The sequence below is a fragment of the Phacochoerus africanus genome, chromosome 1 (genome assembly GCF_016906955.1).
Source record: "Phacochoerus africanus isolate WHEZ1 chromosome 1, ROS_Pafr_v1, whole genome shotgun sequence".
NCBI classification, from domain to species: Eukaryota; Metazoa; Chordata; class Mammalia; order Artiodactyla; family Suidae; genus Phacochoerus; species Phacochoerus africanus.
Genome location: NC_062544.1, coordinates 136,139,750 through 136,167,178, shown reverse-complemented (window position 1 = coordinate 136,167,178; position 27,429 = coordinate 136,139,750). Strand labels below are relative to the sequence as shown.

General features: G+C 35.7%; 1 protein-coding gene across 2 annotated transcripts in view; it reads left to right on the top strand.

Annotated features, from left to right (window-relative positions):
• Nucleotides 1–27,429, top strand: part of CNTN3 (contactin 3) — a 362,517-nt gene that overhangs the window by 113,374 nt on the left and 221,714 nt on the right. For both annotated transcript variants that reach the window (XM_047779257.1, XM_047779251.1), the window contains exons 3-4: nt 3,413–3,539; nt 16,577–16,752. In XM_047779257.1, the coding sequence (XP_047635213.1) occupies nt 3,413–3,539; nt 16,577–16,752 (303 nt within the window). The remainder of the gene's footprint in view (nt 1–3,412; nt 3,540–16,576; nt 16,753–27,429) is intronic.

The window sequence follows — 27,429 nt, the reverse complement described above, 5'->3', positions numbered from 1 at the left end:
GGACCACCCTGTCATGTTTGATTATTAATTTGTACTTAGATTTTAGGAGTCGTTAGAGGGTCTCCAATGGCTGCTGATGGTCTGAAAAGCCTTTAGGAGCCTTAAATTTCAGAAACGGCAGGTATGTGCCTCACAGACTATTAACTCCAGTGTCCTCGGGAAATGATGAAGTTTAAGAAGCAACCGGTGGTTAATGTTCACCTTTAACCATGTTTAGAACTGTGTGGTTTAATGGAAAGGGAAACAAAACAAAAGTCTGAGCATGGGGGTCAGATCCCAGATCTCTCACCAAAAAAGACTGTTAGCGTGGTTGGTTCTTCAACCTAGTTCAGTCTCATTTCTTCTGGGGAGACCAAGCAACTACATGGTGAGACTATAAGCTCTGGAAAGAAAATCTTAGCTTTATCAGTCACCATCTGTAAAATAGTATCTGCCTTATGTTGAGTTATTGCGAGAATTTCTTCATTTATCTTAATCATCCATTTAGCAGACAGGTATTGAATATCTGCCATGTTCTAGAAGTTGGGGAGGCAGCAATGAATTAGATACAGTTACATAGCAAACGTATTTAAACATGTATATTGTTTATAGAGAGTGAGATACAGTGAGATGTGCTGATATATCTGCGACTGGCAGAATTGAAGGGTGAGTCATGACTTAGATTGTGGGAGGGGCGGTCACATTTAAGCTGAGAAGATGACATTTATGCTGAGTTCTGGATGACATAAGGAAACCAAAGCACAAGAATGACAAGGAAGGTCAACTCAAAGCTCAGTATGTCTGAGAGGCAAAGACAAGGATGGTGGTGCAGCTGGACCTCAGAAAGCAGGGGATGATCAAAGGCAGCCTGGGAATAAGGAAAGCAAGCCTTGTAAATGGTTTAGTATATAGTGCCTGGCACCTAAATGTTAGCAAACCAGCCTTTATTCTTCCTGTTTCAAAAGGGTCTCAGAAAAACAAAATGCTTCTTGTTATTTAAGATTGTCATCTCAAATTGATGGTGATGTATAGGGAAGAATTAGAACATAATTTGGGAATTTAACTTTTATTAGATAAAGATGAATGTTTGGATTTTCATTGTGGTCACTTGTAGGTAGGTTTTGTTTCAGTTTTTGTTTTTTAGGGCGGCACCTATGGCACATGGAGGTTCCCAGGCTAGGGGTTAAATTAGAGCTGTAGCTGCTGGCCTACGCCACAGGCTCAGCAACGCAGGATCCAAGCTGCATCTGCAACCTACACCATAGCTCATGGCAACGCCAGATCCTTAACCCACCGATCAAGGCCAGGGATCAGACCTGCATCCTCATGGATGCTCTTCACATTTGTTTTTGCTGAGCCATGATGGGGTCTCCCACTTGTAGGTAGTTTTTAAAAACACCTCTCATTGTCCTATTCATTGAAATCACCCCCTTCTTATCTAGACCTAATTTTCCTTCTTTTGTTTTCCTTCCCCACCTTACCTGTTAGTTTCAAGTCTATACCATGCTGTTAGTACATTATAGATTTCAAGCCCTACATACATCTTTTTGTCAGGACAGTGATGTGGTACCATCTCATAAATGAATAAAATATGTCACTCAAAATAAATCAGAAGCCATTGTACTAGAAGAAAATGCTATGAAAAATCCACCCTCTTTGTAAATATTTTCAAATAGGTTCAGTAACAGACTGAAATATATTCAGATTTCTAAGACAATAAATTTAATTAATGAAATACTGTCATTCTGTATTTGTTTTGTGCAGTAAACTGAGGGGAACAATGAAAGAAAATGATACTATTGCTTCTTTTTGGTTAGGGGCTATTTGACTTGTTCTTTTTGATTAGGAGCTATTTGATTAGTAGCTACTTTAAGATCTCTTTCTTTTACAGGTTATCCTTTCTTCTGCATAAATAAATAAGTAAATAAAGTGAGACTTTTTTCCCTTGTGACATTTCTCCTTATACATATACGAAAACAAGGGACTATGGACGATAGTACGTTGCTTTCATAAGTCATGGCAGGCAGTAGTAAGGATTAATTGTGTGGATGTTTTGCAGTGGAAATGTACCCAGAGTTAGCCAGACTTTGAAATTTGAGTGCACAGCCCCAGACTACTCTCATTTGTAGCACCAGTTGCAAGTTCTGGGTCTGATAATTCACTAGAAGAAATGTAAGATTCACTGAAAGCTATTATGCTCATAATTGTGGTTTATTACAGGAAAAGATACATATTAAAATCAGCCACAGGAAGAAAAGTATAGGGAAGAATCCAGAAAAGTCCAAAACGCTAAGCAAAGCTTTTGTTATCTTCAGGATATGTCACCCTCTTTTTTTTTTTTTCTGCTTTCCTCTGTGAATGTTTATTTTCAGAAATGCTCTGGTACTGAGTATACAACTTCACTAGCTTAAGAATTTGGTGATGGCATTATCTCATTCCTTTTAAAATTCATAATACAGGAGTTCCCGTCGTGTCTAAGTGGTTAACAAATCCAACTAGGAATGATGAGGCTGTGGGTTCTATCCCTGGCCTTGCTTAGTGGGTTAAGGATCTGGCATTGCTGTAAGCTGTGGTGTAGGTCGCAGACGCAGCTTGGATCCTGTATTGCTGTGGCTGTGGCATAGGCCGGCGGCTACAGCTCCGATTCAACCCCTAGCCTGGGAACCTCCATATGCCACAGGAGCGTCCCTAGAGAAGGCAAAAAGACAATAAAAATATAAATAAAATAAAATTCATAATACAAAGACAGGGTTTTAGGGGTTTGTGTGTGTGTGTGTGTGTGTGTGTGTGTGTGGAAATGCTCATGATGTTCAAGTTCTCTTAACCAAAGTAGAAACGCTTTTTAAAGGACACTTGTTCAGCACTGTATCCATCTCTTCAATTTGCTAGTAATAAAATGGAAATCCCCCCCCCCCAGATATTGAGCATTTTGAGTTCAAAAGGCAATAGAATGTCAACAGTCAGCTTTGCACTCATGGTGGATTTTATGAGAAAGACAATACTCCGGGATTCAACTGATTTTGAATACAGCTTAGTTTTCTAAAGAGGCTTATGACAAAGTCTTCCTAGAATAGGTAATTTCACCAATGATAATTTAGGTTTATGTTATAAAAAGTAACTTGTACCATCTTATTTATTTTTTTAAATAATGTTATTAATATGCAGTGGCTTTGAAAGTAATTTTCATTCTGTTAGACCTGTTACTAGGCTCTTAAGGATGACTTACCTGATGTTCATAAACAAAGAGGTGCCTCAAGAGCATCTTTGTGGACTAGGGAAGGAGCAATGCCTGCTTTTTTTTTTTTTTTCTTCTGTGTTTCCTTTTGAAAGAGCAGACACTAGTTGCTTGTTTTTCTTCAGTTCAAGAGTGCAGCTTTTACAGTACCTTTTACTTAACTACAATTATTTTTTTGGATGTTTCCCACCCATATAGGTGAGCTGCTCTTACAAGGCCCAGTGTTTATCAAAGAGCCCAGCAACAGCATTTTTCCTGTTGGTACAGAGGATAAAAAAATAACTTTAAGTTGTGAAGCACGAGGCAACCCTACACCTCATTACAGGTACAGTGGAAAGTTTGAAAATCCAAATGAAGAAAAAAAAAGATGCGGCAATTGTGAATTTTTTTCGCTTCAATATATTTATGCTACCAGTAAGAAATCATACATGAAGCTCTAGTTGTCTGCTGTATGCAACAGAGCTGGTATATAAACATTTGGATCCATATTGTATATGTTTAATTCACTTTATTGTAAAGATTCTTGAGTAAAGAAAAATATAGTAGAATCTCTTAAATAAGCAATGTTTTTTCACTGATTTGTGGTAAAATTTAGTGTACAAACTTGAATTTACATGTAGTCCTTGGAACACATCTATTGTGAGGATAAAAATGTGCTTTAAAGTTATGTAGCAATCATAGGTTTAGAAAAAAATACTTTAGTGTGTGCCTTTCTTCCTTTACTATTCTACTGGGCACATTTTAGAAAGTTCCTTAAGTCTAAAAAAATAAAATACATTCCTACTGAAGTCGTTGTTTAAAAAAATTTTTATTATAGTTGATTTACAATGTTCTGTCGACTTCTGTTGTACAGCAGCGTGATGCATATACATTCTTTTTCTCACATTATCCTCCATCATGTTCCATCACAAGTGGCTAGATATAGTTCCCTGTGCTATATACAGCAGGATCTCATTGCTTATCCACTCCAAATGCAATAGTGTGCATCTACTAACCCAAATTATTCTTGAAGAAAAAATACATTTATGAGACTTTCTCATTTAAAAGTATGTATTTTTCAGATTATATAAATAAAAACTTGTTCACTGAAACCTTCAAACAACACAGGAAGATATAAGGAAAAAAGAAAGAAAAACAACTCCCACCACCTTAAGACAAAACTATTAACATTTTGGGGATGATGGTGGATTATTTGGATGAGATGGATATTTACTTTATTAAATAATACACGATTAACGATTTTTACTCTTAGGGGTGCTTAGGGGACCCACTTTAATGAAGAGATGAATTATTTATAAATAACATATGCTGCTTTCATATAAATGGTTATGAGAAAGTGCTTGAGGCACCTTGAAAACATGTTCTTTTGAGTACTGTGAGCATTTGTCTTAAAAACTCTCTTTGCAATATTAGTTCACTTGGCAAAACCTTTTCTACAACCTGCAGAACAAGCTGACTTCAGCCTATGTTAATGAAATTCTAAATGTTTTGAAGTAGTAAAGTAGATCTTATTGAACTTCTATTGTTCTCTTTACCCAAGTAGATAATAGAAGCCAACAGTCATGTTAAATTGAGTCAGCATTAGGTTAGAAGGTAGACCTTTACATTTTTGCTTCTGGAAGTATTCAAGGTCAGTTTCTTTCAACAAGATTCAAAAATGTATTTATTGAGCACCTGCTGTGTGTTTTCAACAAAATAAATATCATGATTCCAGGTTACTGGTGTGAATTGGCAAAAGTGATAGAACGTTTTCTCTCTCCCTCTTCCTTAACCTATAGAAATAAGAAAAGTATTACATAATTAAAAAACAAGAAAGTGTATTTTAAGAGTTAGTTCAGTTAATCAGATATAGCATATGCAACAGTTGAAAATACTATCTTCTTTGGGGGGGAGATGAACAGATCAAATTATAAGCCATTATACTGGAAACATTTTTTCTCAACATTTTCATAGAACATTTTAACACTTTCTAAATGCATCTATATTTGTCCCTGAAATGGAAGATTATCTTTTTAGATATGACTGTAAATTTTATAAGGAATCCATGTGAGTGACTCATGTGTGGATTTTTTTGTTTTGTTTTTGTTTTGTTTTGGTTGGTTTGGTTTTTTGCTCTTGCCAGTAAAGTTATATTCTGGCATTTTTCTTGTGAATAATTTGGTGATAAATGTGTTCAGCTGAAAAACTATCAAGATACAAGATATCGTCATACAGAGGTATATTACTAAGTGAATAGATTAATTATATTTATAAAGTTTAATCAAACAAGAAGTCTTGAGCTCAGAAATCCAGAAATAGCTTTTTGTTGTAATTATTTCTTTTTCTATCAGATACTTATTTTAATGCCAGAGTAATACATTTAAATAATGTCGGGTATTTACACAATGCCAATGCATTAACATAGTGTATGTGTTTAAACATACAGGAAACATGTATAAAACGTAAAGTTCTGCCATTTGCACTATACTTCTTATGATTTATTATATGTCCTGAGATATTATATGTCACTATTTTAAAAAGAATATGTACCCAAGAATAGGAAATGTGTAGCTGAAATTGATTTGTCAGTTTTAAGATTGATAAATGAAGAAATTTTACATGCTAGGTATTGTTTTAAAAGATTTGGTTTATAGGCAAATAGGCAGACATTTTCAATATAGCTCTAAAAATGTTCTAGCTAAGACTTCTAACTAGTTGAAATTTCATTGTGTAGTCATTAGAAATTGAGACTTTGAAAAATCACCAGGGAACTTCCTTTCGTTGTGAAGATATTAGGCCTTTCTGTAATGAGCAAAGACTCCCTGTTATCCGTATTTCCTGTAGAAGTAATAGATGATGCTGTTCGTGTAAAAGGGGGTATAGACTAATGTGAGTTGTAATCATTATCTACTTAGAAAACACCTACATTGTAAAATTGTTTCCCTAGCTTTAATAGTGACTTTAATAGTCAACTGGGTAATATTCCACATTATTCTTTAAATGTTCTGGAAGAAAATATGCTTGCTGGTTCTTAATTTTTTTGTTATCTTTTAAAAATTACAGATACATGTGTAAAAGTGTGATGACTTTGACCTCAAAATAACAATGGGTTTTTTTTTACATGGACTCAGAGAGAGGATATGTTTTTGTAAATATTTATAAATATAAGCAGGTATGTGGATAAGAAAGAGAGAGAGGAAGAAAGGAAGGGAGAAAGAAAAAGGAAGGAAGGGAGAGAGAGAGAAGGAAAGAAGGAAGGAGGGAAGAAGGATGATATCAAGGAGGAAAATTAGGAGTTTGTGTAAAAACTATAAGTTAAAAGCAAGCCAGACACATTTCCCCAGATTGAGAATAAAGTTTAAGAGTCATATAAAAAGAGTATCCTTTGAAAGCCCAGGGCTTGGCTCTTGGACTAAGGCAAACTTCTCTGATGAGAGATTTTGTCTTTGTTATTATCCCACTGGGTAAAAAGAACTCTTAATTGGCCATATTAGAAATTGAAAAGTTCAGAAATTCTCAAGAGAAATTACTCATCTTAGGGTTTAATTGAGAATTTTATTCTTTCTTTTGCGTCTCTCTGCCTGAGCCCCAAAGCCTATATTTAAAGGTTAATTAGTATTCAGTCTCATTGTAATTGCCAAAGATGCTGAAAGAGTTTACCCTAAGGAAGTATTAATAACTTTTTTAAATGAGAAGGATTTTCACCCATTTTGCATAGGGTGAAATATGCCCATTATTTGCTAAGGTGAAAAAAACCCCAAAGAGGTGTCTCCTTTGTCATGTCCACAGATGCCATTTCAGCATTACAAGGGACAATGTAATACGCATATGCTAATAGAGACCAGGCTGGTTACATAAGGAAAAGAGGTGGCCCTGCCTTCCAAACATGGAAACATATTGAATAATGAGTGGAAACTGTCCCGCATTCAGCCACAAGTTCACCCAGTGGTCATGACTGCTTCTCAGCACTGGTCAGTTGTTACCATCCAGGAACCCTGGTCCAAAGCTCTTTAAGAGCTATTTAAAATTGGGAAATTTTCTTTTTAGAATCTCTGTACTTCTAATGTTGACTCTGTTTTTCTTTTTAAACGAAATGTAGGCAAGGAAGATAAGTCATATAGGTGAATGCGGCCCGTGTGGGCTTTGCATTTTCAACATTGCGTCTCGCACGAAACTTCCGAGTTGTGCTCTCCAGTATAGATAGTATCCAGTGGCCAAATGTCACTGAGAAGTTTAAATCATTTTAACTAAGACTTAAGTTCCTCAGTCAAAAAAGCAGCCTCATTTCAAGTGCTTTGTAGCCACATGTAGCTAAGAGCTACTGTGTTGAATAGTATGGCTGAACATTTCTTGGTGTGCAGAAAGTTCTGTTAGACAGTGCTGTGCTTCTCTGCCCCTTGGACCCACAACAGTTTTCTGTAAATGCTCTTTTACTTTGTTGTCATCACAAAAAATCAATGAGAGCATCCTTATTTCCCAGCTTTACATAACAAGTAAACCCTTTTTATAAAGTACAGTTGGAGGCATCATACACATTATACACTTATACACATTATAAGGACTAAGTATCATTGCGAAATATAGATCACTCCTGGCCACAGTTTCTCCCTTTGAAGTAGCATTCCCTGTCATGGAGTTACAGTCCGTACATGTTTAATTTACTAAAAGGCTACTAAAGGCATTCAGTATAAGAAAGAAAAGGAAAATGATGGATGAATTTCTGCTTACCACTTATTCAAGGAGAAAGTGCAAAGAAGGGAAGTCTGAGTTTATCACATATCACATGATACTGAATACAGGACCATGTATAGTGCTATATTTGGCTGTATATATATATATATATACTATATATATCTATAAATTTTGTATCTGCTATATATATATACACATACATATATATATATATACCTTCTGCATGTAGAATGTATAGGTTACAGCATATATAGTAAATGTGTTATATAATATATGATATATTCTACTTAATAAATTATTACATATTTTAAATATATTTTTGTTTCTGTGTACTTTGTCTCTTATGTATCTTGTTGCCATGTAAAATCTGGTGTCACTGCTACTTTACTTTTATACACCAAGGCAAATAAGAGTTACTATTCCTCTATATTCCCTTGGCCCTAAGGAAATGTAATCTGTTCCGCTGATGACTCGGCCCAGTTCTCTGTGTTTATCTTCAAGCTCAGCTCCTTTTAGCATCTCGACTTCTCCAGCTGATGATCTCTGGTCCCCACATCCACAGTCGGATGCAAGAGCAATGAAATGCTTATAGTGTTGGAATGATTGCAACCATAAAGTAGAAAAAATTCCTATGGTTTCTGAGGCAGGTAGAGTAGACAGCATCTCTTCCAGGGCCTTTTAAACTTGTCTGTGTTCCTGTCTTTCTCGTGAAGCCTTCTTGATAATCTCAGTGCTGTGTTCCATGCTCCAGCCATGCAATGCCCATTGCCCTCATGCCTTTCTGGAGTAGAAAACTTAACAAAATTGAATGTGCTTTCCTGGTCAGATGTAACTCCCCTAGAGATGAAGGCAGTGCTTTCCTCATCTTTACTTTCAAAATGCTTATAACTGAGTCACTTTGCTGTACAGTGGAAATGATCACAACATAGCAAATCAGCTACACTTCAATAAAAACTTTCAAAAATAAAAAAATGTAGCAAAAAGAAATGCTTAGCAAATAGTGAACACTAAATTGGTGGCATTAAAAAAAGGAATAAAGTTAACAAGGGAGATCAAGCAGAGGCAATTTGGAGTTAGATCATGTTTCAAGAGTCAAGTATCACAGAATCAAAAGTGATTCATAGTTTATACTATAAGGTATTCTTTTTGGCTCTGTTTTAATGCAGATTGTCCTGGAGATGACAAAGATGACTGCCTAGAATACCAGATTGACTTAAATCCCTCCGCCCCCCGCCCCAGAATACTGACCAGAAAAAGAGGGCATCTTTCCTATTCGTGTCATCAAAGTTCAGAATGGTGTCAGAAAAACATATAGCTAATACTGGTAGTGGTCAAAGCCCAGGAGAAATATAGAGGTTAGATTTTAGATATTAAAGATGACATTTAGAACATTAATTTCTTTTTGTTCTTATGCCCAAACATAAGTTGTTGTTCTTATGTTTTTGCAATGGGGCAAGGAGGGAGAATGTATCCTGATCAAACACAAGTTAAATAAGTTGGGTCACAGTTGTGATCTTAAACAATCACTGAAGCCGGAGACCTGGAATGTTCTCAGTGACTAAGTCTGGGTCCTGGGAAGAATGGCCTCTCCAAGGGAGAGTGGGAAAGATGCTACCAGAAAAAAAGCTAAAGTGGATGCAAGGAAGGCAGAAATAGCATCCATCTTTTGTGATTCTCAGAATAATTTTAAGATAATCACTGATCAATTTGAACGAGGCTTTTCCAATGTAAACTGAACAGTTGTTTTTAATCCCAGTGTAGCTCTAATCTGTTTCTTTTTTATAAAATATATGTTTAAAGTTTATCAATGAGTGAGAAATGGGAATCTGCGTCATAAAACATTTTTAAAACTTCATCTTTAAAAACGCAGCATCACAATTTAACTCATTTTTATTTTCAGCAATTACTGCTGAAGCCGAACTAGCTATTTTTGGATAAAGTATTGAGTATGCAAATTCAGACATTCATTCTTTCAAGGGCTGCAATTATTCTCATCACTTCAGTAAATATATTAACAAACATTGCATTTGAACACAAATGCATTTGCTTATTAACTTGAAAGCTGCATCTAAAACCACAAATTGCTTCTGTGATTAAATTCCTAATTTTCCTGTCAAACCCCAAACAAAGTGTTGCCTATTGATTTAACAAGTGTTTTGGGTGGGCGTATTTTCCCCGGCCCCCTAAAGATTTTCACAAATTATTCTGTCCTTTTTTACTTGGTTTTGTATCAAAGTATAACACATGTATTTGTTGTTCTCTGCAATATTGTTTATGTTTCTGTTTTCTTGACCAGTCTGTATAATATGGTGTAGATATCTTGAAGGACAATAACTTTCTGGTCACCTCTGAGATGAATGACATCCTGGGATTATTTTGAAACTTCCTGTTGTCACTCAATTTATTGTCACTCAGTTTTGTTAGTTTCAATTTCAATGGGTGATATTCTCTAACTTTGTTACAGAATCCTAGTGGAAAATCTAGTTTAGGACTTGGTGCCTTAAATTTTACTGACCACAAGATAGATCTGTATTTATCTTCCTTATTCTCATCCCATACTGGTGCAGTTTTGTATAAGAGATTGCCATATCCAGTAAGCTAGTATGGTAAATAAATAATAACTAGTACAGGAAATGAAAATAATTATGTCTTCATTCCCTGTCTTTGAGATATTTATTGATAATGTGCATGACCGCAGTTAGGGACAATTATATGGAGGTTAACAGTGCCTAGGTTAGAGGATTAAAAAGTGTCCTCAATTCAGGAAACACCTACCATGTGTTTGAGCACCTACCATGCACCTGCTCATACAGCTGATGGTAGGAATTCAGCCCTGATCAAAACAGTCATCATCCTGCGGAGTTTTCAGAAGCACCTTTCAACACTGAGAATATAGGTGTTTTATACTAATTTAACTGATTATCATATAAATTTGTGTTTTCACACAAACACGCACACACAGTCTTACACATAGTTCTTTGAGTTGGGAGACAGTGATTCCTATGCTTTCAATGTTGATGTTTTAGTTGTTTCCTGAAAGTTGCAATTATAGGTTTCATCACTTGAAAGTAATCATGGCCAGATAAAATCTCTCTCATGTCAGGTACCTTATGGATTATATTCCTAACTTAATGGTTTTTGGATCAGATTCAAAAACTGTTAACCTGAGGGCCTGTACAATGTTTGAAAGAAATTGTTTTCAAATTTTTTAAGGGGGAAATGGCCATAGACTTCACCATTCTATCCCGCAGACTTGGCCCCGTTTTTCTCATTCACTTTCCCTGCCTAGCCTCTCTCCAATGAGGTTGACATCAGTTTCCTGTTGTGTAGAGGATGTAATTGGGATTTATAAGCGAACTGATCAGATCTCAGGCCTTCCAGCAAGAGTAAACAGCCCAGGATTTCTTCCAGAAGCCCAATGCCAAGGTTTTGGCCTAGAAACAAATTTATATATAATCTCCACACCAAGCAGCTAAACAGGATGAGAGCACATTGCCTGAGAATTAGAGTTGAGAAATATGAATAATAAACCATTTCTCACTTGTGGATTCTAAGAGCAAATCCTAATTCATGTAGAATGAGCATTTGAAGGCTGACAGTGAACTTACAAGATCATTCGAGTGTTACAAGATGATGATTACGCAGAGGTGCTTAATCTGGTGACATTTACCACAGAGCTAAAGCTACAAGGTTAGTCTGTTTCTAAAGCATAGTGTAAATGCTATATGATTGAAATGCTGGTCTATGCAGCAGCAAGAGCCCAGGGCTGTCTTATTTTGCTCCAGATCACTGCATTAAGTCTTTTGGAATGGAATTTGAGTATGCAAATATCACTTTTATGAAGTTTTAAACAATTTCTATATTTCAGAAAGATTTCATTCTGAGCCTTTAGAGTTCCCCAGGAACTTCAAACTTCCTTCATAAAAGCAGACATCTTTAACTTTTACAAAAGACTGTGAATGTGCAAAACTAAAAGACAGTGTCTACTTCTAAAAGCTTCCTAAATTTATGACCTGAATGTGCCATTAACTTTCACAGTCTTAATACTATGTATTATGTTCATAAACTCTGAACAGGTGGATTACAATTTACTGCAAAGAAATGGAGTCTCATTTCTAGATTTATTGGACACATACTTTGTGGAAGGGGTATATTATGTCCCTTTGGTTTTCCTGAATATTTCTTATACAGAAGGAATGTTGGGAAATATTCCGAAATCATGTCCAAATGTGAATACTGTCCACTAGAAACGTAAATATATTATTTTCTCAAGATAAAATAACATTTGGATGCCCAGACCCAGAGATTACTTATACATGGCAATGTTTAAGCAAAGGAAAACCTTTTGAATTCATGTATTTTTAGCAAGAGGAAAAGCAATCAGTGTTTAATGAGATACTGAGAAATTTTAAATCACCTGAGGATAAGTTCCATTTAATGATGAATAGTGTTAAGAAGGAGAGAAATAATTGTATTGCTCTGTTAAAAGAAAATTAACAATCTTCAGTCTCCCTAGTATACCTTTGTCTTGAAGAATTTGCTAAAACAAATACAGTCATACTTTTGATATCCTAGAGACATCTGTAAAAGAGAAGAGTTTTTGCCTCTTCACATAGTGAAATAATGTAGAGATTGTGCCTACATGACAAAAACTGAGCTAAAAAAAAAAGAAACATTTATGTATAATAGAAGAAAGCTTTTCCATTTTGAATCTTCAATCAAAACCTGAGATGATGGCTTTTAGATCTTATATGCTTACTGAAATAAGATATTGTCCTACATACTTTATGATCTCTTAAATCTTTTCAGCTATTAAATAGGCTAGAAGTGCTTCTTTGTATTTTTTTTATCTTTACAATTTTCCACATAGCCATTGTACCTTGATTATTCATCAGCTAAACACAAAAACACAATTTTCAAATGAAGCCATTAGATATGCTTCATTAGTCCATAAACATTCTAGACTCCAGAGCTGAAATCTCCCACCCTCTCTGCTGCCCTCAGACTGTTCTTTGAAGGTAAAAAAGCCATAAGTACCCCTTGTTATGGGAGTCTTCTATTCAAAAAGTTTGTGAAATTATGGAGATCTATCTTGTTTTGCATTTAGAGGCCTTTCCCTGCACACACACCCCGCCCCCGAAAGCCTTAAGTCGCTTAGTAACTGACAAACCATTTACAGCTTAAAAATTCACCCCACCCACTTGTGATTTATTATCACATTTATTCTTCGAAGGTCAAGCCCAGCATGTGTCTTGTCCCACGTTTCACTGACTTCTCAGGCAGGTGCGAGTGCAGGCAACCATATGTGGAAGACACAGTCTGTTCCACATGAGAGGAGATGACCAAAAACTTTGAATCAAGGGGGGTTACATATAACCAGTTTCTATTCAACAAGGATGCAAGAAATGAAAAAAGGAGCAGACAGACAGGTTTGCAGCCTTTCAGGGAGCCTCCTCCTACACTAACATGGTGTCTCCCCATTTATTAGATGGCTCCATGAGCCAAGGGCTTTATGTACATTGTCTGGCTAAATGAATAGAATAACCCTATGGGAAAAACTCATTTTACATGTTAAAAATGTAAGTTTAAAGGAGTTAGGTAATTCCTCATGGTCACACAACTGGTGTGGGATAAGTCCAGCCCATAACCCAAGGAGAACATGGTTCTGCATTGCATTTTCTGTTCATTCTCCTATGACATGATAGTATTGGCTAAGGCCTGGGGACTAGACAAGGGGGCAGGGACTAGGAAACAAAAAAGTCTCCCCAATATGTAAGCTCCATGAAGTCAGGGACCTTTTTTTCCCACATCCTTAGAACATAGAAAGTTGCCCGACATACAGGCACTCAATAAATGTTTTTTCACAGGGCAGGGAGGAAAGAAAGAAGGAAGGAAGGAAGATTTTTCTGATCATAGTTGTCGAATGTGAAATAGGTTAAATCAAGAGTGGGGAAGTATCTGCTATGTTCCCCATAGGCAGCCTATGGTCTGCTTCTTGGGGCTAGAATCTACCATTTCTTTACAAACTTGGGTACGCTTGTTAAATACTTACAGATCTTATTAAGATGGAGATTCTGGTTCAGTGGATCTAGGATAGATCCCAAGATTCTGCATTTCCAGGAAACTCTCAGGTGATGATGAGGATGATGATGATCTTGGTAGGTAGACCACCTGGTGTATCTGGAGTGCAGTGTATTCATACAGAATGTGGATGGATACGTTTCCTTTATTTCATTTCCTTGTATTAGTTTCTGTAGTTCTAGGATTTGGGCAGAAATAAGATAAAGAAGGGTTAATAAGTGTTCATGGTTCAACTTCAAAAATATAAGGGCAGAATTAAAGTCAGAATAAAAGAAATTAAGCGACCTAAAATGCACATGCAAATGTGGACTTGCCTGGGGAGGGAACGTAAGAGAGTTACTCTACAAACAAACCAAAATCAAACCAATAGCACAAATCTGCCACAAATGAGAAAGCAGTTACAGCTTTTTCAACTTCCTTGTAATGTTACTCTTTTAAGTTCAAAAGGAAAGACATGGGGTCTCCAGTTTTTCCTCATAATTTCATTTTGGTTTCTCCTAAGAAATGTTGCTTTAGGCCTGGGAGACTTGTATGTGAATAAAGAAAGAAACATCAAGAAAGTCTTGATTTTTAAAATGAGCAAATGATAAAATACTGCTTTGATCAGTAGGATCTAAGCTTCTAAGTTTATCTGTTTTCTATAGCTTTTCCATTATTAAAATTTTATTAGGCATTATTTAAGATATAGAAAATGATATAAACATAGTCAAGTATAATGATGAACATCCATATAGCCATGATTCAGTTTAGGAAGTGAAACCAAAAAAGCTAAATTTCCCATGTTTATCCCCTAATTATTACCCACTCTTCTTCCCATGAGAGCTTTAAAATGCCTTAAACATGAAGTGTTTCATTTTCATACATCTTAAAATACATTTAATACATTCTTAATATTATTTTATGTTTTAAAACTGTATACACACACACACACACACACACACACATATATATAATCAAACTGCATTTTTGGGTTTTTTTGAGCACACCCACAGCATGTGGAAGTTCCACTGCCAAAGACTGAACACACTCCACAACGGCAACTCAAGCTACTGCTGTAGCTGGTTTCTTAACCCAATGTACCACAAGAGATTTCCTCAAACTTCATTTTAAAAAGTGTTTTCAACTTTGTTTGTAAGACTCCTCTATTTTTATGAAAGCACATACATTTTCACAGCCAAATAATATTTCATCTAACTCAATGCATTTTTTTTTGTCTTTTTTGCCTTTTCTGGGGCTGCTTCCCGTGGCATATGGAGGTTCCCAGGCTAGGGGTCGAATTGGAGCTGTAACCACCAGCCTATGCCACAGCCACAGCAACACAGGATCCGAGCCATGTCTGTGACTTACACCACAGCTCACGGCAACGCCGGATACTTAACCTACTGAGCAAGGCCAGGGATCAAACCCGAAACCTCATGGTTCCTAATCGGATTTGTTAACCACTATGCCACGATGGGAACTCCCATTTCACCTCTTTATAGACCTTTGTGGGACTATTTCCGATTTAAATACTTGATATGTTAATATGACATTTTTTTTTTCCCCCTAGGGCCCATGACATGGTTAAAGACCTCTGGGCTGGAATTCAAATAGTTACTAGTTCTGATACAGCAATGAATAGTGTTAGGAGAGTTGACAACTCACTCAGCTGTTTTATAGAAATCCTCATCTATGAAATGGGCATTTTATTACCCATTTTCTCCATTACTATACAAAGCAATCGAGATGATTGTTGCCATAATACCCTAAAATTTATAAAACTGATAGTGTAATTTTATTATAAAAATCAAGTCTTCTAGGAGGCAGATGGCTTAATTTATGCAATGGATGTGTTGTTGAGATTGTGGGATACTTAATGAACTTTGAAGGATAATATCTACTTCGGTGGGTCAGATGTGCTTCCTGTTTACTAAATTCTGTTTTTTTCTGTTTAAAAAGTCTGGTTTAAAATACAGCTTGCTTTTTTTCTTTTGGCTTCCTGTTGATAAATATGGCCCTGGGATTAGTGCCTTTACTGTTTTAGACCCCTTGGTGGCATTTAGGATCTTTTACCACACTGTACCATTTAGTAAATAGCACCGTGATGGCTTCGAAGAGTCGAGAGTGCCTCCGGGACAGGTATTTACCCAGACAAATTGAAATGGATAGTTGAGCACTTATCCAATTAATTTATTAAATGTGCTCAGTCAGTCTGGATAAATCAAAGAAATGTGCTCTTTTCCCCCATCATCGGCAGCATGAGATTGGCCTGAAGTGAATGAGATAATTACCTCAGCTTTCTCCTTCGTCTTTATCTGTACAGACCCAGCCTTTTTTTTTCTCCTAGTGGAAAAACTAATGTATTCTCACCTCTTCAGAAAATCTTGAAAAATCTTTAATTTTTGATGCTACTCTGTTGTGCTTTCTAAATTTAACCTATTGTTTCTGAATAAAAACAACAACAACAAAACTTCAGCATATTTGACCTTCAGTTATGCAACAATTGAAAGATATATTTGTTGCCTGTCATTTATAAGAGAGCTGATGTTTAAAGTAAATTATGTAATATAGATTTTTTTAAAAAATTCAAAAATACTAAGAAGGGAAAAATCCTGGATATTTGTTTTACAGGTGGCAGCTGAATGGAAGTGATGTTAATCTGAGTATGGAGTATCGTTACAAGTTGCATGGAGGAAACCTTGTGCTTATTAACCCTGACAGAAATAGGGATACAGGAAGTTATCAGTGTTTTGCAACAAACTCACTTGGAACAATTGTCAGCAGAGAAGCTAAACTCCAGTTTGCCTGTAAGTGTTTATTCACACACCTAGCAAGTGCAACATTGAAAAATGTACCTGAGCTTGTGGGGTCATTCTGAATTTCAGAAACAGTGAGTGGATTTTATTAAGTAAATAGGTTGAGAAAACAGTTCAATATGATTTTTTTTTGGATCTCTACGTATCAGAACTTAAAATGTGTATGTGAATGTGGGTGTATGAGTGTGTGTTTTCTGTTTTACTATTTTGTAAGAATTCTGTTCAGGAAAGGGAGATTAATCTAGTTAAGGATGCATTTATTCATTAGTTACTCTGAGCTTTGTACTGTGTTTGAAGTTAAAAGAATATGAACAAATTGTCAGAGATGACCTTTGCTCTGGCAGAACAATGAAATTAGTGAATTACATCTAACAAATCTGAAAATATTAAGGAACAAAGACAGTGAGAAAAGAATGTGCCATATCTTTGACCTCCACTGCAGTTCTGCCCAGCTCACAGTGGCCTTCAGCACATCCCCCATTGAGAACTGGCTCTGGAAGCCAAGTTTATATCATGGTAATTGGGCCAGAGTGAACCCATGTCTCGACCTGAGGAAATCACATCTTTTTTAGCAAGGGATTTAGAATTGGGGCTAGAGACCTTATTTAGTGTTTATCTTCCCAGTACATCTTTTGACTGTTGTCTACTTTTTGTTTCTTTTTACTAGTTTTTCCTTTGTTTTTGTTGTGTATTTCATATGTAATGCATATTAGCACTACCTTGGTTCTTAGCTTCTTTTGGTTGTTTACACTGCAGGAATTCTGAAATTAGCATGCATATACTCTTATAACGTGGTAGTAGTCTTCCTCCATTGCCACAAACCATTAATAAATAGGTGATGTGTCATTTAATGTGTGGCTTATTCTATACCTTTATGTTTTCGTAATCTCAGTGGTTGGTTTCTTTCCTGCCATTACATTCTGTGTGTTTTGTCTTCCATGCTTCCTTGCTCTTTCTTTTGTTTTCTCTATTTTCTTTACCTCTATGGACAGTTGTTTTGTTTTGTTTTAACCTGAATCCTCACTGGGTATATTGATAACTATATGTCAAATTTACATAATATAATTTGGTTTAATTTTAGTTTATAAAAGTACCTTTTTAGTTTATAGAAGTTTACTTCTCTAGTAGTCAGAGCTTTAAATTTAAATCATTTTTTTCAGAGTCCCCCCATTTTAAACAATTACTTTAGTTCCTTTTTTTATTCTTACTGTATAACTCACAGTCACAGTGACTTCCATTAATTTAAATTGTTATGTTATTTTACTATGTATATGATATACATATATATGTTATATGTGTGTGTATGTGTATATATATATGCAGGTATATATGTATGTATATAGTAAAAATGAATAATATTCTCCTCATGAATAATTTTATATGCATATATTATCTTTAAAATTTTGCCAAAATGTAGATCTGTTTTACCTGGCTATAACCCCAGACCACCCTCTTCCCATTCTTGCCTTCTTACTTTTTTTAATTTCTCAGTTTTTAGATGTTTGGAATATATAATAAATTACATTTAAAAATGTAACTGTATTTCATCCTGCTGAGTTTTTAAAGGATTTCAGTGTATTGCCTCCAGTATGAAGACACCTTCTGATTGGTACAAATGCGGATCTTCAAACTGTTCATCAAAAAATTCATTGTTTGTTTTTCTGTTGTCTTTTGGAATTAATGTTGCTGAACAGGAGTCTGGGATCAGACTAATTTCTGTTTCTTGGGAGCTTACCTCCTTTTTGGTTATAATTAATTTTTGTTTCACTTGGCTGTATATGGGATAAGTTTTCTTCATTCTTTTAGCTAAAAGCATATATATATATATATGTATTTATATATACATATATATACAGCTAGTTTTAGACCTCTTTTAATTTACTTTGCTTAGAACTTAAAAAAATATTTTATTGCAGAAGTGAGAGCTAGCTCTCTAGGGTCCTCTTTTTTTAAAAATTTTATTACATTTATAGTTATACAACAATCATCACAACCCAATTTTATAGCATTTCTATCCCAAACCCCAGGAAATCCCCCTACCCTGTCTCATTTGGAAACCATAAGTTTTTTCAAAGTCTTTGAGATAGTATCTGTTCTGCAAAGAAGTTCATTGCATCCTGTTGTTAGATTCCACATGTGAGTGATAGCATTTGATGTTGGTGTCTCACTGTCTGACTGACTTCACTTAGCTTGATAATTTCTAGGTCCATCCATGTTGCTGCAAATACTGTTTTTCTTTCCTTTTAATGGCTGAGTAGTATTCCATTGTGTATATGTACCACATTTTTATCCACCCCTCTGTTGATGGACATTTAGATTGTTTCTAGGTCTTAGAATGAACAATGGAATGTATGTACCTTTTTGAGTAATGGTTTTGTCTGGCTAGATGCCCAGGAATAGGACTGCTGGATCAAATGGTAGTTTTATTTTTAGTTTTTTGAGGAATCTCCACAGTGGTTGCACCAATTTACATTCCCACCAACAGTATAAGAGGGTTCCCTTTTCTCCAAACTCTCTCTAGCATTTATTGTTTATAGACTTTTTGATGATGGCCATTCTGGCCGGTGTAAGGTGGTATCTCATAATGGTTTTGATTTGCATTTCTCTAATAATTAGTGATGTTGAATACCTTTTCATGTGTTTTTTGGCTATATGTCCTCTTTGGAGAATTGTTTGTTTAGATCTTCTGCCTATTTTTTGATGGGGTTGTTTGTTTTTTTGGTATTGAAATGCAGAAGGTGTTTATAAATTTGGTGACTGTGAGAAGGCAGACATCTATGAGGAGGTGGGCCCCTGCCAGACAATGAATCTACCAGCTCTTTGATCTTGAACTTCCTGCCTCCAGAACTGTGAGAAATACATTTTTGCTGTTTATAAGCCATCCAGTCTGTGGTATTTTTCTATAGCAGCCTGAACAGATGAACTGAGACAAGTCACAACTAGAGAGATAAATATCTGGATGTTGTCACAAAGGATCTTTTCTTAATATTTTATATAAAGAAATATATATATGTTTGGAATAATATAAATATATATTTTTTCACCAAACACATGTACAGGTACACACATAAACACCTGTTTTTAATTTGGGAATATTCTTCTGGATAAAATAATAATAAAAAAAAAAACAATTGTACATCCTTGGGGCAGGATCTGATCCTGGTTCCAACCCCCCACCCCCACCCCCAAGGGATACACATAATGATGTACACATCTTATACATCTAAAAGAAAAGTTTTATTCCTTAGGTTTCTTTTAGAAATGAATCCTTTAATATTGAATAGCTCAGAGCCCTTGCTTGTGCTTGTCCTCATTTCATTGCATCCTAAACACAATCACCTTTAAGTGATGATTAGGCACCCTGAGCGTAATTGCCTGTGGGTTGAAGATGATAATATTTTTCAGAAACTCCACTACTTTGTTCTTATCTCTGATCAACATGCCCTTTTCTCAAGTACTGTTATTCTAGACAGTAACCCAGAAGACCACCACCAAGATCATGCCCAGAACTTCTAGCCAGCCTCAATGACTAAGATTTCCCCAAAGAAAGAGTACATGTTTGCCCCAGTCCTGGTTCTTATGTGAAACTTGTTTTTCTCCTTTTAGACTATAAAACTCCCTGCAATTCTTCCCTAAAGGGGGACACAGTCTTTAAACATTAGCCTGCTGTGGCCTCCTTTGCCTAGCAAAGCAATAAAAGGTATTTTGTTCTCTTTCACCCAAAATTCTGTCTCTCTGTTTCTCTTCGGCACTGGTGGACAGAGGCTGAGTTTTGGCAACAATTGCATTAAACTTATCGATTAGTTTGAAAAGAACTATTTTTACTGTAATATTTCAAATCTATAAAGACAATGTGCATCCCATTTATCCAGGTTTTCATTTTTTTTTTCATCAGCACTTTAAAATTTTAGCATTCATATCCTGAAAATGTTTTAATTTTGTACATAAGTATTTCACTTTCTTTGGAATGAGTATAAATGCCATTATGTTTTTCATTTGTTTCTGCATGTTGTTAGTATATAGAAAGTGATTAGTTTTTGTGTGTTGAAGTTGTATCCTACAATCTTTTATTAATTGACTCATTTATTAATTCTAAGAGGGTTTTTTTTTTCTTTTTTATATTTGGTGGGGTTCTACATAGACAATCTTGTGATCCTCAGATAAAGGTGGATTTCTTTCTAAAAAGTTTTATTGCACTTCAGGAAACTCATACACACTTCAGGACATTTTCCTGTATGTTTTAGTTCTGTGTTTGCTTTATTTACAATTTTAAAAGGATTTATTTCTTGCCCCATTTCTTAAAATTCTTTTTATTTCAGGCTATTCTTTCCTGTGAATTTCTGGTGTTGATTCATTGAAGCCACATCTATTTGTATTATTTTGGAGATAGAGTCCATTTTCAAAATATTGCTTTGAATCTTAGAACCATTCTTTCCTTCTTCTTCCATTTGGTGTTTCCATTATTATGCTTAATACTTTAAGTAGTTTCTAAAGCAGATTTTGTCCAAACTCCAGCCTTTGTCAGCAGATGTTCATTGATCAACCTGACCTTGCTTTCCTAGCCACATGAGGGAGGAGATTCATTTCTCTGATCCACAGCAGGATGTGCAGTTCCCAGAGTCCTTCACAGAATTCGTAATTCCTCTTGAGCAGTGATATTTTTCTACTGCAGGTTCTTGGTAGCCTATATTACCTGAAGACGTATCATTAACTTAACTTACGGGTTTTTCCTTGATCTATCCTTCTTAGAGAATATGATTTTTTTGGAAATGCTTACACAATTATATCACACGTCTTGCAGTTTGCCCCTACTTCCTCAGTGGTACTTTATAGGCAAAGTGGAATAAAGTTGATGAGTCTGGAGTTTTATTTTACCCCACTTAAAGTTAATAAACTAACATGCTACTGTTCCATGTATGCTAGCAGAACACATGGTATTATGGGTCTGTAACAAGGAGCTTTATTACTCACAGCATAGCAAACATCATGCTTAAGTTCCCCTTGCCCCCAAATCCCATGAAATGATGGGATATGACTGGATAGATGCTGCATCCACAGCTTAGAACCCTGAGATGAGAGAATCCACCTTTTTTATATAGCAAGCACTAAACAAGCTTGTTCTTTGTCCTAGAGGGCAAACTTATTGTATCCCTCCTGGTTGCTCTCTGAAAACACATCCCTGAGAAATGGGCCCTGTAAAGAGGGCTTGGGCCTTTCATTCTTGGCACATCCAGCAAGACTTATAAGAAACCTGATAGTTCATAATGAGTGGATTGCCTCTCCCAACAAAAGTTGTTTTTATGTTGTTGTTGTTGTTATTTGGTTTGGCACCTGAGTTTCTCTATTGGGTAGACTCTATCAGGATACATGTGATGCGTGAGGTACAGAATATGTTCCTCCTCTCTTGGTTTTGTAAAGAAAATGTAGGATGTACCACTTAGTCCCCTGGGTTTGTCCATAGTCTGTCCTCATCCAATGCTTTAAAGGCATTAGATTGCTTTTGCAGTTTTAACATACAGTGAGTTTCTTTCCTTTTCTTTTGCCAGGTTTTTTTTTTTTTTTTCATGTTTTCCTAAGTGGTTTTCAAAAGTTATGAAAAATAATGTTGGCTATTCTTAGCTTGATGCTACATTGAACTAGAAGAATCCAAAATGAATTTTTAAATTCATGTAGTTGGGATACAGATTTCTGTATGGCATATGAAACTTCCCAGGATAGGGGTTGAATCAGAGCTGCATCTGCCGGCCTATGCCACAGCCACAGCAACAATACCAGATCTGAGCCACATCTGTGACCTACACTGCATCTCATGGCAACATCGGATTCCTTAACCCACTGAATGAGGCCAGGGATCAAACCTGCATCCTCATGGATACCAGTCAGGTTTGTTGCCACTGAGCCACAAGGGAAACTGCAGGATGCAGGTGTCTGATAAAGAAACCAAAGAAGGTGGGCAGAAGTGGAGGATATTTAATACATCAGCAATCACAAGTGACAAATTACTAAGTATGAGAGCATTGCTTTAACTTGGCAGCCTTGAAGGGATATCATACATTAATTGAAAGAAGGGGTTAATAAGGAGACTCTTGTACTACTCCATGTACATCCTTCTAAATGCTCTTGACTTCAATTGGGGGAATCATGACTGTCTTTGCCACAGGTAAATGGATAGTAAAGTGCAGTCATTGAAAAATGTTCTAATTGTTCACTGTAGCTTTGTCTCCTCTTGACTATACTATATTTGCATGCTTAACAATACCTCTTTGTTTCTGTCAGCCCTGGAAAAAGTGCTTCAAATGTGCTTCATGGAGAAAGGAGTAATGAGAGTATCCTCAGTACACCACTTTTAACATTGGTGAAAATGCACTGAAATTTTATCTTTATTTTTCAAGTTGCTTAAAAATAGTATTTTTAGTAAAATGAAAGCAAAAAGTCCACCGATAATTTAATAAGCCTGCTTTCCTTAGCTGTATCCCTTTTAATAGTTTCTTTGTGGAATAGTCACAAAATTTAGGGAAAGGGAAAATACGTAAAATGGTGCAATTGAATTGTAGACATTTTCTCAATTACTCACCATTATGTTTCATGTGTGTAGTTTTTGAAGCTTGTCTAATATATTAGAAAATATTTTTGTCAGATTTTTAATTCAAACCACAAAAGGATAAGGCAGTACCTCCAAAAACCCAAATATCTTTGCTTTGAGTGATAGTTTCACTTCTCTTATTCTTGAATTTTAGTCATACTTTATTAAAATGTTTTTATTTTATCCATTTGAGGTGCTGTATATTTTTAATCATGAATTGTATTAGACATACAAAAGGTATGGAGAAAAGTATAAAGAATGTGTAGTCAACATTTATCTTAAGATTTAAAGATTTGAGGTACAATTAAACCTACCCAGGAGTTCCCGTCGTGGCGCAGTGGTTAACGAATCCGACTAGGAACCATGAGGTTTGGGGTTCGATCCCTGGCCTCGCTCAGTGGGTTAAGGATCCAGCGTTGCCGTGAGCTGTGGTGTAAGTCGCAGATGTGGCTCGGATCCTGCATTGCTGTGGCTGTGGCATTGGCTGGTGGTTATAGCTCCAATTAGACCCCTAGCCTGGGACCATCCATATGCCTCAGGAGTGGCCCTAGAAAAGGCAAAAAGACCAAAAACAAACAAAAAACCTACTGATGACTTTTCCTTCTCTCTCTAAGCCCCCTCTGAATAGTCATTCACTATTAAATGTGTTCTTTATCCTTTGAATATACATGTATGTGCCTCTGAACAACATGTAAAATTGTCTTACCTTTTAAATTTCTTAGATTTAGGCATCATTTAGTATACCTGCATCTACAGCTTCATCCGCCCAACATTCTATTTGTGAGTTTCAGTTGATCTACATCCTTGCCAACACTTGTTCTATATTTTAATTTGCGTAAATTTGGTGAATATAAAATTATACTTCACTTTTTAATATGCCCTTTTATTTTTAATTAAAGTGTAATTATGGTTTTAATTTGCATTTCTATGGTTACAATGAAGGTAAATTCCTTTTCATGTATTTGTCAACCATTTATGTTTCTGCTAGCGAGATAATTTTTTTGCTGTATTGTAGTCTTTTTTTTTTTCCCCACTTATTCTTTGTGTACTCTGGATTAATCCCTTGTTATTTATATACTTACTTCTTTTTAGTGGCCATTTTTTTTCTTTGATGCTGTCAAATGATAAACAGATGTTTTTAATTTTACATTAATGATTGATTCTTTTATAGTTTATGCTCTCTCATGAGTTGTTTAAATTATTTTCTTCCTTATCCTGAAATGATAAAGACATTGTCCTAAGTGTACTTATAAAAGTTTAATATTCTCCTCTTTACATTTAAGTCTTTAATTACCTGACATTGATTTTGTATATCATGGAATGTAAAGGTACGAATTTATTTTATTCCAGGTTGGGAAGTCAACCTCACCAGCCCAGTAGATGGATGAGGCATTCTCATTAACCAACCAAAATGCAGTGTATGGTCATTGTCTCTGGTTTCTTTGGGATTTTAAGTTTGGGGAATCATATTATCTGCAAACAATGAGAGTTTTTGTTTTCTTAGAAACCCTTTCTCCTTTTATATATCTTTTATATGAGTGTACTTTCTCTAGCCCAATATAGGGTTGAACAGATCTTTTGAGGGTGGATATTCCTATCTCTGTCTTGTTCTGACTTTAAAGAGTGAATAAGACTAACATTTCACCATTTGATATGATGTCTACTATAGATTATATAGATAATTTCTATGAAGTTAAGGTATATCTTCTCCAAGTTAGTTTTTATCATGAATGTTTTATTTTTGAAAATGTTTTTCCTACTTTTACAGGGATATTCATGCTCTTTAACCTATTAATGCAGTGAATAGTTTTTTGTATTAACCAGCCTTCTAGTTATGGGTTGCTTTCAACCTGGCTTTTAAGTAAGATTTTTTGGGGGGCCTTTTTTTTCTTTCCTTTTTAGGGCTGCACCCACAGCATATGGAAGTTCCCAAGCTAAGGGTCAAATAAGAGCTACAGCTGCCAGCCACAGCCACAGCAATGCCAGATCCAAGCTACATCTGCAACCTATACCACAGCTTACTGCACCCCCAGGTCGTTAACCCACTGAACGAGGCTAGGAATCGAACTCGTATCCTCATGGATACTAGTAGGATTTGTTACCACTGAGCCACAATGGGAACTCCAGATTATCTTTTAATACTTTGATGTTATCTGTTTGTTAGTGTTTTGTTTAGCCTTTTGCATATATATCAATATAAGAGAATTTATGTTCTGGAGTCCCCATTTTGGAACTCTGCAGCTCCAATTCAACCCCCAACTTCCATATGACACAGGTGCTGCTGTAAAAAAGAAAAAAGAAAGAAGGAAGGAAGGAAGGAAATTTATTATTTATTTTATTTCTCATACTGCCCTTTTTTGGCTTTACTATTAAAGTTATATTCATTTCTATAGATGTGCTGGAGAGTACTCCTTGCCGGAGTCCAGCTCCAGCAGCCAGGGTGTTCCTGTGGGGATGGACAGTGTTGGTGGATGCACACGGAGACAGCCTCTTTGTCCCTTCTTTCAGGATTCTGGACTGCTCAAATTTTATTAGCATAAGTAGCAGTTTATGTAGACAGCTTAATTGTAACTTACATTACAGTGCTTAGATCATATTTTTAAAGGTTAAACTTTTAGATTACATGGTACAGTAGATATACATTGTGTTCTAAGGATTTTAATTAAAACTAACAGATACAATACATCATGGAAAACTATAATGGGTACAAAACATCATGTGGAAAAAACATTATATGAAAATAAGGCGATTCGGTACAAAACGTTTTGTGGTTACTTTTAGCAAGCACCACCCATTATTGTTTTAAGCTAATCTTTAACAACTAGAAAGGTCACAAGCACAAGAATTTGACATCTACAAAAATTCATTTTTTAGATTAAAGCTTTGGGTATTAACTTCAAAGAGTTATGGTCTGGGAACAGTATGAGAAAATACTTTTTTATATCAAAGCAACTTAATTTCCTAAAACTTAAAAGCCTCCTACAAAATTCATTAAAAGCAAAATTATATTATGTTTTTCCATCAAGAATAATGTATGTCTAACCTATTCTAACCTATTGTACATTCCACAATTACCTAACTCTAAAATCTATTGTTACTTGTAACAAACTAATGAATACTTTGTTTTTACCTACATTAGATCTGAATAGGGGGAATTCCGCCAAGGTGAAGCTCTTATTTTATTACTGTTCCAAATTTTTGTTGTTCCAATTTTATTGAGTCACAAAACAATATAGGAAAATAAAGAATAACAAACAAATAACAGGAAAGACTGAATAATAAGTAAACAACAGGAAAGACTGATTTTTCCAAGAAGCGATTTTTATTCTTGCGCTATTTTGCAAAGCCTTCATTTTTTTATTGTTACCATTGTTGTCAGGTTAGCAGGTGAGCCTCATTGTTTTTAGAACTTGCCCTGGGAACTGTGCCACCGGGTAAGCCCTTTTCCCTATTTCTAAACCTGCCCTGGGAACTGTGCCACCGGGTAGGCTTTGTTTCCTCGATTAGGAACCCTGCCTTCAGAACTGTGCCATCAGGCTAGTTCCCCTCCTCGGCCTCCTGCATCTCCTCGGCTCCCCGCAACTCCTTATTTTTGTTTCACTATAAAAATTTTGAGAAGTATTAGAATTATCTACTCCTTGAATAAGAAGTGAAACTTAAAACTATCTAGGCCTGGGAGTTTTCCTTCAGGAGATATTTTAACTATTGATTGAACCATTTGAATAGTTATAGGACTAACCATATTGTCTCCTTCTTTGTAATAAAGTGTTTTTTTTTTTTCCTAGGTATTATATCCATTTATGTTTTCTGATGTATCGGCAAAAAGTTGTTTCAAAACATTTTTTTTAAATCATCTTTCCTCTCTGTGCTTTATCTATACCTGTATCACCTATGTCATTGTTAAGTGTTATTTTGGTATCAAATTTGTAGAACATGATGCTGTTATTCCTTACAATATAATATTTTGTTTTGTTTTTGGCTTTTTGCCTTTTCTAGGGCTGCTTCTCACGGCATATGGAGGTTCCCAGGCTAGGGGTCTAATCGGAGCTGTGGCCATCGGCCTATGCCGCAACCACAGCAACGCC